This window comes from Lissotriton helveticus, chromosome 7, assembly GCF_964261635.1.
Source record: "Lissotriton helveticus chromosome 7, aLisHel1.1, whole genome shotgun sequence".
Lineage (NCBI taxonomy): Eukaryota > Metazoa > Chordata > Amphibia > Caudata > Salamandridae > Lissotriton > Lissotriton helveticus.
Genome location: NC_136068.1, coordinates 534,895,238 through 534,908,472, shown reverse-complemented (window position 1 = coordinate 534,908,472; position 13,235 = coordinate 534,895,238). Strand labels below are relative to the sequence as shown.

At 48.2% G+C, this 13,235-nt stretch overlaps 1 protein-coding gene and 1 pseudogene across 1 annotated transcript; one reads left to right on the top strand and one right to left on the bottom strand.

The window, feature by feature from the left end:
* Window positions 1–224: 224 nt before the first annotated feature.
* Window positions 225–5,190, bottom strand: LOC144769150 (serine/threonine-protein kinase SBK1-like; annotated as a pseudogene).
* A 2,243-nt stretch (window positions 5,191–7,433) lies between these two features.
* Window positions 7,434–12,966, top strand: LOC144766863 (uncharacterized). The gene is made up of 2 exons (XM_078650575.1): window positions 7,434–8,068; window positions 11,631–12,966. The coding sequence occupies exons 1-2, from the start codon at window positions 7,798–7,800 to the stop codon at window positions 12,278–12,280; spliced, it is 921 nt and encodes a 306-aa protein (XP_078506701.1). The 5' UTR covers window positions 7,434–7,797; the 3' UTR covers window positions 12,281–12,966.
* The last annotated feature ends 269 nt before the right edge of the window (window positions 12,967–13,235 follow it).

The following is a 13,235-nucleotide window of genomic DNA, read 5'->3' as shown; positions in this document are numbered from 1 at the left end:
GATGATAAGAGTACTGAGTAAGAACCTATGAAATCATGACAGAGGTGGATACGTTAGCTTACCTTGGCCTCCAAACAACGCTTTAGGCTATTCCACTCCCATGGAGACGCTAGCCATGTCTGAGAGCCATCACAGCTTCTGTTCTCTTAGTACGGACAGGCAGTCTCTCTTTGCAGTTCATGAAATGGACATTCCGTTGATCTCATTTGCACTCAGACACCATGTCACGAGACCTCTACCTCAGCTCCCAAGAATAGAGATGAGTAATCTATGAGTAGGGTCTGGTCTGTGCTATGTTCTCTCCATTGATCTGGCTTCATTTCAAAGTCTGTGAAAAACCCTTCTGGTTCAAGAGAACAACATGTGCTGTCACTGAAGTCTGAAATCAGGGAGCCCAAACTGATCCTCTTGTTGCTCTCTTCTGCGTCAATGCTTTCAGAATCAGAGGAGCTCGAAGATCCACTACTCATCTCCACAGCCTGTCCATCACCGCCAGAAGACATGGAGTCACTGGAGATGAGCTCAGTGCTGCTGTCTTCTGCTATATTGTTGGTGTCTTCCAAACCACCTGCCAGGCCGAGATCCACTGTCCAAGGAAAATCAATGAAGCGTAGGACTTCCACAGCATTGCTCTTCTGGAGAGGATTGTGAGCCAGAAATTGACGGAACATATTGAGGGCTTCAACAGTGAAACTTTTCCACCGACAAGGAACCCCGCCTGCACCTGTAGACGCCCAGTCCACAAAGATGCTGTAGTTGATGTCTTCAAATCTTGGTGTCTCCCAAGGAAAGGTGCCAATCAACACACAGAAGAGAAGTATCCCAAAAGCCCACACATCCAGGCTGTAGGCAACCTCCAAGCAGTCAGCTTGGGGTCTGTAAACGTTCTGGGACATGTATGGGACCGTTCCTGACCTTGCAGATACAACAGTTCCCTTCAGTCGAATTAACCCAAAGTCAGTCACTTTGATGCTGTGACATTCCTTATCATAGAGTAGCACATTCTCTGGTTTGATGTCACGGTGCACAAGTCCTTTACTCCGCATGAAGTCCAAAGCACTAGATATCTGAACCGCACAGCGCTTTACTTTCTTTTCTGGAATTCCAACCTGAAAAGCAGAAAAATAAAAAATGGATAGGTGCAAATTGACAAGTAAGGATTCGCATAAGGAAATGCACCATATTATAAACCCTTGAGATGACTCATGCATAAACAGATCTGCATACAGTATTAGACAGTTACACGCATTCCGCTATGAATGCATTAATTTGCCATATAACATGAAGAAGCTGTACTAGACTGGCCCATGTGTGTACATACCTGATCCTGAATCAAACAGAAGAGGTCACCTCTAGGGGCCAGTTCCTGGGCAAAAACAGTGCTCTTTGGTCTGGAAAGCAACTCCGTAGCTAGCGATAATATTGGGGAGCGAGGTGAGACAGAAAGCTATGCAGTACTCCATCAAAAATCTCCTCTGTGATGGACGGCCTTTACTGAGAAGCTTCAGGGCCACTTTCTGGTCTGTAGAGAAAAAGCAGTCATTGGTTAAGGACATACTTTGCAAAATGTACAAGACATCCTCAACCTCACTCTGGAGATATTGTGAACCTGTGCAATGTAATAACTTTGTTTCAATTAGTACAGAGAAGTGGTAGCACCAACAGGGCCCCCAGTGGAGAGCAGAGATGACACATGGAGGAAAGGCCGAAGAACAACCAGGTCAAGTGATTTTTTTCACAGAAAACACTAAACGCAAGACGATCATAAAGCATTGGAAAATTGGGAAGCTCTTCTACCACAGAAGAGATAAGTAATGCACAAACTCAGGTTGCAATAGCTAAGGCGGCAATTACAAATATATATACCAATAAAGCCGTTAAAAAAGCTACTGTTCACCGGGAAAAAATATACGAGGTTAGTGAGTCAGTTGGTCAGCAATTAGCAACCCGGATGAGACAGCAGACTACACAAAATGTAATTCAGGAAATCCAAGACCCTATAATCGGTAGAGTATCCGACTCAGAGAAGATCAGAGAAGCATTTTGGCGTTTTTACAGTGCTCTCTATACAGAAGAGGGAGAAATAGGCCAAGAGAAAATTACCGAATATTTAGATATAGATACCTGTGACAAACTCAACACCGAAGAACAGCTAATCTTGGAAAAGGCCCCCGACATTGAGGAAATAAGAAAAACGGTAAAAGATCTCTCCCGCGGGAAGGCTACTGGAGTAGATGCTATCCCACTTGAATTTTATATAGTATTTCTGGATCAACTTCAAGAAATTTTGTTGAACCTATGCTTACATCTATTTAGAGGAGGGCAACCCCCCAACTCATGGTCTACGGCTAAAATCGTCATATTCCCTAAGAAAAACAAACCCCCTGACCAGATGGGCTCTTATCGACCCATCACATTAATAAATACAGATTCTAAAATCTACTCCAAACTACTCGCCAACCGTATCTCATCAATAATTCATAAAGTTACATCTAAAATTCAGCATGGCTTTATCCCTGGGAGAGACACTACCGATCACACACGGAGGGTAATTAGCTTATTTGACCATACCCAGGTGGCAGGAGACCCGATGGCACTAATTCTACTCAATGCCGAGAAAGCTTTTGATCCGGTCTCCTGGTCATTTTTGTGGCGGGCAATGTCCAGGGTCGGTTTTAACCAGGCTTCTATACAGGCAATACAAAAACTCTACATTAATCCTCAGGCTATGGTGGTGGTTAATGGAGGTAACTCAAAAGAACAAAAAATCTCGAGAGGAACAAGGCAGGGATGCCCCTGCTCCCCGCTGTTGTTCGCTCTTTATATTGATCCATTTATCAGGAGACTGCAAAATAATAGGAATATAATTGCCATCTCGATAAATAAAAACTCAACAAAAATTCTCGCCAATGCAGACGATATCGCCATTGTCACTGCTAACCCAAACCTGGCTATACCAATTATTGAACAGGAGGCATCAAGATTTGGCATTATTTCAGGATACGCTCTGAATCGAGGGAAAACCCAAATAACTATCAACAACAAATGCGTTATGATAGATCCACGTATAACAAATTCAGCCACTTATTTAGGGGTTACAATAACCTCGGAATTAGAGAATCTAGTCGACCTGAACCTAAAACCTATATCAAATAAAATGCAAAAAGATCTCCGCCGTATCAATAATCTACATCTTTCTTTGATCGGATGGGTAAATGCTCTAAGATTGGTCTACTTTCCAAAACTTATGTATATATTTAGAGCCATTAATCTGGAAATCTCAGACCAATGGTTTAAAAGAATGGAACATATCTATACGGACTTTATTTGGTCATACACACAGCCCCGCCACGCCTATAAACTACTGACACTTCCCAAAGAAAGAGGAGGATTATGCCTTCCAAACCTTAGGCTATATTATTGGGCAACAGTCTTGTTATATAACCATGAGCTTTTTCTTCTTGATTGAACAGGGACAACTGGCGATAAAGACGCTCCAACAATTCATCAAATAATATTAGGTGACAGAAGCATCGGCTATCTTTGGAGATATCTCTTCGATAGTTACCATAAAAAAGTAAGACTAAAAACACTCATAGCAGTGTTTAAAGTTTGGAAATCTGTGAGGAAAATTATAGGTCTGGGACGGTTATCTTTTTATACACCGATACAAAATAACCCCCTCTTACCACACATATTTAAAGATTCCTATATTGATAGATGGATTATAGCTGGAATTACTTATATAGGTTGGTTTTTCTCCTCCAAAGGGATATATACTTTTGAATTTTTGAAAGACAAGTATCATTTGGAATGGAGAGATTTCTTTAAATATCTCCAAATAAGAGATTTTCTATCATGACGTGTGAGGAGAGAAGACACTGTGATTAAAAGCATCTTAGCTGAAACTCTCAGCCACTATCAGGAAAAAATACGGATCGGGGGGTTATACCAGTTATTACTGACACATTTATCGGATGACAGGCAGAAGATTATTCAGAAATGGCAAAAGAAATTTATAATTTCTACAGAAGAATTTGACTATGTACATGGGCTATCACAAACTACACTCATGTCAACCAAATTACAAACACAATTTTATAAAATATGTTTTTTTATGTACTATACTCCAGATAGAATCACCAAATGGGGTGATGGGAGAAGAACATGCTGCTTTCGATGTAACTTACAAGATGCGGATTGTATACACATTTTTTCATCTTGTCCCTCTTTAACTTCTCTTAAATCAAAAATTGAACATTTCCTCTCATTGATCCTTAAAACTGTGATTAACCTATCTGATCAAACAGTTGTACTGGGCCTAACAAACTGTGCTAATCAGAATACTGGTCATGAATTGATTTTTATTTCGATGGCCTTATTAAGAATTCGTATAGCATCGGCTTGGCTAGATCCTATTGCCCCCTCATATCAACAGCGGTTTTCAAGACTGTGGGCAATTTTTAATTTAGAAATGGCAATATATAAAACTAAAGGTAGGAAACGTAGAATAAAAGGCTTAAAAATTTGGTCTTAATAGAATGGTCTAAATCCTAGTCACTTATATAACAATAATATGGCAACAATCGTCTAGCTCTAATGTATACCTATCTAACTCAATGTTTATTTTTATCTTGAAGAATCATGTGTTAATTCAAATATTTACTTTTATGTATTATTATAACATATAAGCTTTTGAAATTCATTTTGTTTATATTTAATCTGCCCGATCAGAGGGGGGGGGTGTTGTCTTATGTGTTGTATTGTCTTTTTTCTGTACAAAATCCAATAAAAAATATTTTTAAAAAAAAGGAAAATTGGGAAACAAAGCAATGTCTGTTCAGTATCAGGCCGATACGTTTTGAGGGGGAAAAACATACGATGCACAAGAACATGACCTCTAGGGTATTCTACTTTGTGGACAATGTGTTTCAGTTGTTTACTGATTCCTACCCAGATCATTTTAGAAAGTTGAACGCGGTACCTAGCCCCTAGGTCTAATTCTACTTTTAAGCCTTGCTTTTCACCGGTTGTCCTGTTTTGTGCCATCAGCACAGATCCGGAGGCGCCAGAGCCAAGCTCTTGCAGAACCTCAAAATAATCATCCAGCTCTACCTCCACCAGGTTCTTAGATATTTGGGATGCGTGCCATTCCAGGATCAGTTCAGTCTCGGTCACGTATGGGTTCATATTCTAGTGTTCTTCCTTTAAAGCTAAAAACACGGACAAAAGAGGGGGATACAATGAAATGTCTGTCTTGAGGGTGTCAGGTGGGTGCTGCGTTTTACTGGAAGGGTGCCACTCCTTATGTCTGTGATAAGACATTAGGAGTGTATCCACGTCCTTGTGTCATTGCCACAGTATAATTCACATGCATTCATTAGTAGGAGCTGAACAGAGGGCCTCATTTACAATGAATTGGCGAAACCTGAAAAATAATCAATGGAGGGTTTTTTCTCTTTCTATGTGTGCTGCAGAATGCAGCTTCACAGAAAGAGGGGAAAACAAGGAGAAATGAAAATATGTTTACGCATTTCCTGGTTTACAGATACTTGTAAATCTGGAAATGTGTCAAAACCTATGGGCGTTGTATGGAATATCCCACTGCAACGCCCATGGAACGCCCCTCTGACGCATAGTAAAGCAACACAGCAGCTTGCGCTGCATTGCCATACACCATACATATGAGGCCATCGAAAGCCATGCAAAGTGCTTGGCCTCGTAGACATGGTTCGGCACTCTGCGCTGCCCTAGCGGTATAGAAATTGACCCACTGGCAGCGAAAGGGTCTTGTGAATAAGCTTTAATGTGTGCAATCAAAGACCAACAAAAAAGTCTAATTTCAGGGCAAGGTCGTGTGCACGCAGCATTGGAAGGTATCACACGCTGCACCTCTTCTGGAGGTCACCATCAAACACACATCGGGGCCAACACCTGCCTTGTGTCGCGTCCGATGAATTTACTCGGAAAACCAAGGCATATACAACAAACATCTGAGAGAAAGAACATGCCTCAGAAACCACTTCAAGAAGCGTGACACAAAAGCATTCTCTCATGTTTGAAACGTACCCCCACTACGGATTAGCTTAAACTCGTTTCACGACACTACAGAAAGCAGCGGCTTCCGCATTTGTCATTAGAACAGTTACAAAGCCCACAAAGCTGCATGCATTTGTTAGCAGCCAAACAACGTCACTTCCTACATAATTATGTGGTCAGGTCAACATTGGCGTCCCCTTGTTCCGAGAATAAATAAAACGCAAGCTTCTATTTTGTTTGTTTTTGGGTGTCGCCACTGGAGATTAGTTCCATTTCGCCAGCTCGCCGCCATTGAAATCTTGGCGACAAGGCGGTGAACCGAATGCCAAGGGGGGACCCAGGGAGAGCCAGGCGCGAGCCGGTCTCTCCCTGGGCAGGTTCGCGCGAGGAACATCAACAGGTGGGGGGCTGATTAGCAGAGGGTTGAAAAGGGGAAGTCAGGCGGGGATTAGCAACTGCGTGGCGGGAGGCGTGTAGGGAGGTTGTTTTGCGGCGTGTATTTGTCGTACCTGGGTTTTCTCTGACCACATGGAGGACGTGGAGGAGGTCAGGAGGGCCGTGCGGTTCCTCTGCGATGCCGGGCGCGAGGACCTGCTGCGGCCGGGTGTCCCAGCGGAGGCGTGGGTCGGACTGGCCCGCCCACCTCGCAAGGCTTCCGAGGGCGTTTCCAGGGCCGTGGACGCTTGTTTAACCCCGGGCCCGGAGGAGGAGGAAGACGGCGAGGCGGCCACGCCTGCGGACGGGCACATGCTCGTTTTGCCGGTCGCTGCAGTGGAGCCCCCGCCGGGTGACCCGGGCGCCCCCCAGCAGGTATGTGCATTCCAGTTACTTGGTGCTGGTTCCCGCGGGGCGCCCGGGGGGAGGCGGGGGCGTTCTGCGGGCCGTCAAGCTCCGCGTTCAGGCGGCTTGGTCTCGGGGAAGACGGGGAGGCTGCAGGCGGGCCCTAAACCAAAGCGGGGGCGGAGCCTGGACTCCCTTGGGCACGCGCCGACCCCTCCCCCTGCCGGTATGCCTGTAGTCCCTGCCGTTACGGTGCCCAATTCTCCGGGGGGGGTTTCCCCACTCCTGTGGCTTAATGGCCAGTGTTTTATGCTCTCTCCTGCCATGCTGGGGCCTGGCCCTGCCCCCCCCCGCGATGTTGGCTCCCCGCACACGGGTGACGCCGGTGCTGGGCCACTCACTGCTGCATTGCCGGCTCCAACCCCTCCTGTGGTCCCCACTCCTGCCCCTGCTGTGGTTCCAGTGGGCACTGTCTCTAGATTGCTGCCCCCCCCGGCCACTGCGGCTGTGGCAGCCGGTTTGCCTGGCCCTCGGGCTGCCATCCCCACGCCCCCGGCTCCTGGTATGAGGGGTTTGTTCAACGAGGGGGCGCCCCAGTACCCGGGGCAAGCCTTGTTCCCGGTCCCCAGGGGGCGGCCAAGTGGCCACTTGGGGGGTCAATCGACTGGGTCGGGAGGTGTCCATGGTCTGGCGTCGGTGGGCCGTCCCTTGGGGGAAAATTGCGGTTCAGCTTTCAGGGACCATGTTGTCGCGCACCCTTCATCGTCTGGCTTGAGCGGCAGCAGTTTTCAATCTGCGCCTTCGGCTGGGCGGCTGTTGGCAGTTTCTACGGGCCCGGGAACTGTCCCCACGGCTGTTTCCAGTGGTGGGCTTTCAGGGGGGCTATCTGGAGCGGATACCTCTTCTACAGTTTTCTGTCCACAAAGCTTTCAGACCATTGATTGGCAGTTTTATGATGGGGGTATTGGTGATGGGGCTATGCCCAGTGGAAGTAATCAAGTTGAATTTTCTGATGCAGCTTTCGGTGGGAGTTTTCATGATGATGAGTTGGAAGAGGGGGAATTGAGGGACAAAGATGTTGGGCTTTTGGCAGCACGGGCCCAGGGGGGTGGGTTGGGGCAACCCACTGTTTCTCGTGTTTTGCAGGAGTCTAGAGCGGACCCTGCAGGTGTACGAGGGGCAGTGTGGTCTGGACCTTCTCAGCGGGATCGTGGGGCCGTCGCCCAGCAGTCGGAGCAGTTACCAAGAGGTAAGGATGGGTGGTGGTCAGTGTGGCAACCTAGGGAGAGTCTCCCGGTTAAGTGTACAAGATCTGTTGGTATGGGTGATGGGGTTGTGGTTGAGCGAGTCGCTCTGGCACCGAGGCTTGAGCGGCCCGTAATTTCAAATGTGCAACCTAGGGAGAGTCTCCCGGTTAAGAGTACAAGATCCTGTGGTACGGGTGATGGGGTTGTGGTTGAGCGAGTCGCTCTGGCACCGAGGCTTGAGCGGCCCGTAATTTCAAATGTTTCTACTGTGCAAGTTGCAAAAGAAGTTTCTATATCGGGGGATGGCGGGGTGGATGCCACTCGGGTAACGGAGGATAGTATCCTACCGAAAAAGTTGCCTTATTCTGGGGTGGGGATGCCCTTGGGGTCCCATTTATCTGAAAAAACAAAGAATCTGATCTGGTCTGGGGCTTTTGTAGATGTTTTTCGTCTTCTCCACAGGGATGTCCAGGCAAAAGAAGGGTCGAAAGAGGAGGAATTAGAATTGGCTCGGAGGCCTCGCGTTCCGAAGTCCATAGAGAATTGGACTTCGGCCTTTCTCATTTATGCCAGCGTTTATTGTCAACGTCATCCTGAGAAAGCGATAGACATGTTTAAATATGCAGATGTCATCCGCAAGGCTCACAGTTATTTTGGAGGCTTTGCTTGGTTGTCCTACGATGACGAATTTAGGGCGCGCATGGCCGCTTTTCCTGAGCGTTCGTGGGGTGCGGTTGACTCTGAGTTATGGTTGCAATGGATGGCATCGGCAAACCCTCCTGCTACGACCCACACAGCTAGCGGGCAACCTGTGTTTTATCGGCCCTTTTCAGCTCGCCCCGCTCAGTCTGGGGCGGGGGTTTGGGGCAGAGGTCAATCAGCCGCTTCTGGCACTTGCTGGCATTTTAACAGAGGTTCCTGTAACAGACCCGCTTGCAGGTATAAACATGAGTGTTCACAGTGTGGAGGGAAGCACGCCCTCACCCAGTGTTTTCCCGGCCAGAGATGGGGTGATCAGGGACGGGGTTCTGGGGGCAGGGGGCAGCACCATCAGTCTGTTTACAAGGGCCCCTACTCCTATTAGGCAGGAGGTTCTCGACCTCTGGCTGGTGGATTATCCGGATTTTGAGGCAGCTAAGATTTTGTCTTGGGGCTTCAAAATTGGGTTTCGGATTGGGTATCAGGGACCCAGGGTGGGCAGGTGGTCGGATAATTTGAAGTCTGCGAAGGAGAGTCCACATGTGGTGCGGAAGAAACTGGATGCAGAGCTTGCGGCTGGTAGGATTGCTGGTCCTTTTGTGCATTGTCCCCTGCCTGACTTGATTGTATCACCCCTGGGCGTGGTGCCCAAGAAGGCGGAAGGGGAGTTTCGTCTTATTCATCACCTGTCCTGGCCCGAGGGTTCCTCAATCAATGACTTTATTGATCCAGCTGACTCAACTGTCACTTATGCTTCGGTGGACGATGCCTTACGGCTCGTGCGCACGGCTGGTGTTGGGGCTTTGCTGGCGAAGAGCGACATTCAGTCGGCTTTCCGGCTATTGCCCATTCATCCTTGGGATTTCAGTCTGTTAGGAATGCATTTTGATGGTAGTTTCTACGTGGATCGGGTGTTGCCCATGGGCTGTTCAGTGTCATGCTCCCTGTTTGAAACCTTCAGTACCTTCCTGCAGTGGCGATTCACTTTTGTCAGTGGCCACGCGTTGGTCTGTCATTACCTTGATGATTTTCTTTTCATTGGGGAGGGTTGCTCTGGGCAGTGTCAGTCGGCTTTGAACATCTTTCAGGCTCTAGCGGAGGAATTGGGTGTCCCCTTGGCGCCGGACAAGACAGAGGGTCCCTGTACGTCCCTGACTTTTTTGGGGATCGAAATTGATACTCTGTCTATGGTGGCGAGACTGCCTGTGGCTAAAGTGAAGGAAATGTCTGCTTTCATACATCTGGTGTTGGGGGAGCGGAAAGTGGTTTTGAAAACTGTTCAGAAGTTGTTGGGTTATCTCAATTTTGCTTGCCGGGTTGTTCGGGCGGGCAGGACGTTCTGCAGACGTCTGGGTCTGTCCATGTCCGGAGCAAGCCTTCCCCATCATAGGGTGCGCATTACCACCGCTGTGCGTGCCGATTTGACTGTCTGGCTTCGTTTTCTGCAAGACTTTAATGGCGTGTCCTTGTTTTTTGCGGATGAGGACATGGTGTGGCAAGTACAGTTGTTCACTGATGCGTCAGGGGCTCACGGATTCGGAATATTTTGGGAAGGTCGATGGTGCGCGGCCGGCTGGCCGGCGCACTGGAAGGATCAGGGTCGCAGCATTGCGTTTCTGGAGCTCTTCCCGCTGCTGGTTGCTTTGCACCTATGGGGGGATGAGTTTCAGAATCGTTCCGTCTTGTTTCACGTGGACAATTTGGCTGTAGTACACCTTGTCAATCACCAAAAGGCTCGCGATTTGCGGGTTTTGCGGCTCCTGCGCGCATTCATGCTGCGGTGTCTGCAACTGAATATTGTCTTTAAAGCGCGGCATGTTCCTGGTACTTCTAATTGCATCGCTGACTCTTTGTCTCGCTTTCAGTGGTCCGAGTTCCGCAAGTTAGCTCCTGGGGCGGACCTGGCACCAACACCGATCCCACAGTACGTATGGGACCTGGGGGATTGAGGGTTCACCACTTGGTGGAAAATTCTGTGGCTGAATCCACCAGGCGGGGTTATGTGAAAGCCTGGTCTGAGTTTCTGCAGTTTTGCAAGGTTTCGATGGGGCCGTTCAGGGCTGGTTGGTCTGATGAACAATGCATCTTGCAGTTTGTTTTACATCTGGCGGACAAAGGCCTGGCGCCCACTACCATTTCGGGTAAATTGGCTGGGGTTTCTTTTTATGGACAGCTTTGGTGGGGGAGGGATCCGGTTGGGGGGGTGTTGGTTCGTAAATTGTTGAAAGGTTTGGCCAGGCTCCGGGCTGGGGGTCAGCAGCTCCGGCAGCCCGTGACGTTTGAATTGCTCCAGTTGATGTTGCCGGAACTGGAGGTGTGTTGTCATGATGCTTTTGAGTGTGCCAAATTTCGTTTGTGTTTTGTGTGGTTGTTCTTTGGGGCATTTCGGGCATCAGAGTTGCTGGGGTTGCGGGGCAGGGTAGGCATGACCAGCGGTGAGGTGGTGTTGGAAAGTGACAGAGTGCGACTTTGGCTGCGGGCATCCAAAACCGACCAGATGGGGAGGGGTAAGTGGGTGTTCCTTGGTAGGAGTGGGGTCTCTGCATGTTGCCCGGTTGGGGAATGGGAAGGGTTTGTGTCCTCTCCGCATTTTCTACAGGGGTCCATATTTTGTCATGCGGATGGTAGTCCCATAGTGGCATCTCAATTGTTGGCTGTATTACGTAAGGTCTTGTTGCGTTTGGGGAAGGACCCTGTTCAGTTTGGTACCCATTCCTTCAGAATTGGTGCGGCGACGGAGGCCGCCCGCCTGGGGTGGGACTGGTCCCAGATCCGACGCATTGGTCGTTGGCGTTCCAAGTGTTGTGAAAAGTATGTGAGGAAATAGTGCATTTTTGGCTGGTCTAACATTTCTTTCTCTCCTAGGTCCCTGGCTATCAGTCGCCGGATGCAAAAGAAGGGTGTGGATACTGGGGCACTCTTTTATTAAACGAGCAGCTTTAGCCGCTGCCAGCCAGCTTTGTGGGAGATCACTTGGCCTGAACAGTATGACACATGAAGTCTCATGGCATGGAACAGGGGGAATGCGCTGGGGTGGGCTTTTTCCCGCCTTGGCTGCTTTGGTTTCGCAGTGTTTGGGGGGCCCTCCGGATCTCCTGGTGCTACATTTGGGAGAGAATGACTTGGTTTCTCTCTCTGGGCTGACCTTGTTAAAATTAATGAAGCAGGACCTGGAAATCATCCGAACCACATGGGAGAGCACCATGCTCATATGGACTGAGTTTGTGCCCCGTTTGCACTGGCGTGGGGCACGGACCCATTCTGCCCTGGAAAAGGCTAGACGGAAAGTGAACAGGACAATGCGCCTTTTTTGTCAACATTGGGGGATATACAGTTTGAACCATTATCATTTACAAGTATCTGAACATCATTTATTTTGTGAGGACGGTGTGCATCTCTCAGCTTTGGGCCTCTCTTTTTACCTCCTTGAACTCAGGGACTTGATTAGCAAGGTTCTTCAAGTACAGTTGTGGTGTGCTCCTTCCTTTCCTTTAGGTGGGGCAGGAAAACGCTAAAGGTTTTCCTGGGTGGCGGGTTTTTGTTAGTGGGGGTGGGCAGCCTGGAGCGGGTTGGCCATCCTGAAGGGTAGCGTTGGGTAGGCTAGGGTTAGTAGGCAGGAGTTTGTTCGGGGTTTTGGGATTTAGGTTTCGTAGGCTCACTGTAGAGTTGAATTATGTAAATAATAAATAAATAATGAATATGTTTATGATATTGATGATGCACCTGTCCTAAAATAAAAGTGGCCTTTCTTGCTCCTAAAAGAAGGTGTGGACAATGTTTTCTTGCGCGAGGGGGGACCCAGGGAGAGCCAGGCGCGAGCCGGTCTCTCCCTGGGCAGGTTCGCGCGAGGAACATCAACAGGTGGGGGGCTGATTAGCAGAGGGTTGAAAAGGGGAAGTCAGGCGGGGATTAGCAACTGCGTGGCGGGAGGCGTGTAGGGAGGTTGTTTTGCCCCACCCACCCTCCCTCTTTTTTCTTTTTCTTTCTTTATTTCTGGGTTTGTTCTTTTGCGGTGCTCTAGGCACTGTTTTAGTTTAGGTAGGTTTGCCACTGTTAGGATGGGTGCCTTTGTTCTTTTGTAGGCGGGTTTTTGTTAGTGGGGGTGGGCAGCCTGGAGCGGGTTGGCCATCCTGAAGGGTAGCGTTGGGTAGGCTAGGGTTAGTAGGCAGGAGTTTGTTCGGGGTTTTGGGATTTAGGTTTCGTAGGCTCACTGTAGAGTTGAATTATGTAAATAATAAATAAATAATGAATATGTTTATGATATTGATGATGCACCTGTCCTAAAATAAAAGTGGCCTTTCTTGCTCCTAAAAGAAGGTGTGGACAATGTTTTCTTGCGCGAGGCATTAAAGCATCAGCGAGAGACTCGCAAACGGAAGTTTGCAAAACAAAAATACGGGCACATTCGTATTTAAAACCGAATATTTCAGTCCATGCTTCTTCTAACATTCAAATTCATAGCGCTGCAAA

What these genes read in the sequence shown, in the direction of transcription:
- LOC144766863 (XM_078650575.1), top strand. Translation starts at nt 7,798, where the DNA reads ATGCCCAGTGGAAGTAATCAAGTTGAATTTTCTGATGCAGCTTTCGGT. An exon ending in GTCGGAGCAGTTACCAAGAG is followed by an intron (nt 8,069 to 11,630) that starts GTAAGGATGGGT and finishes TTTCTCTCCTAG; the next exon opens with GTCCCTGGCTATCAGTCGCC.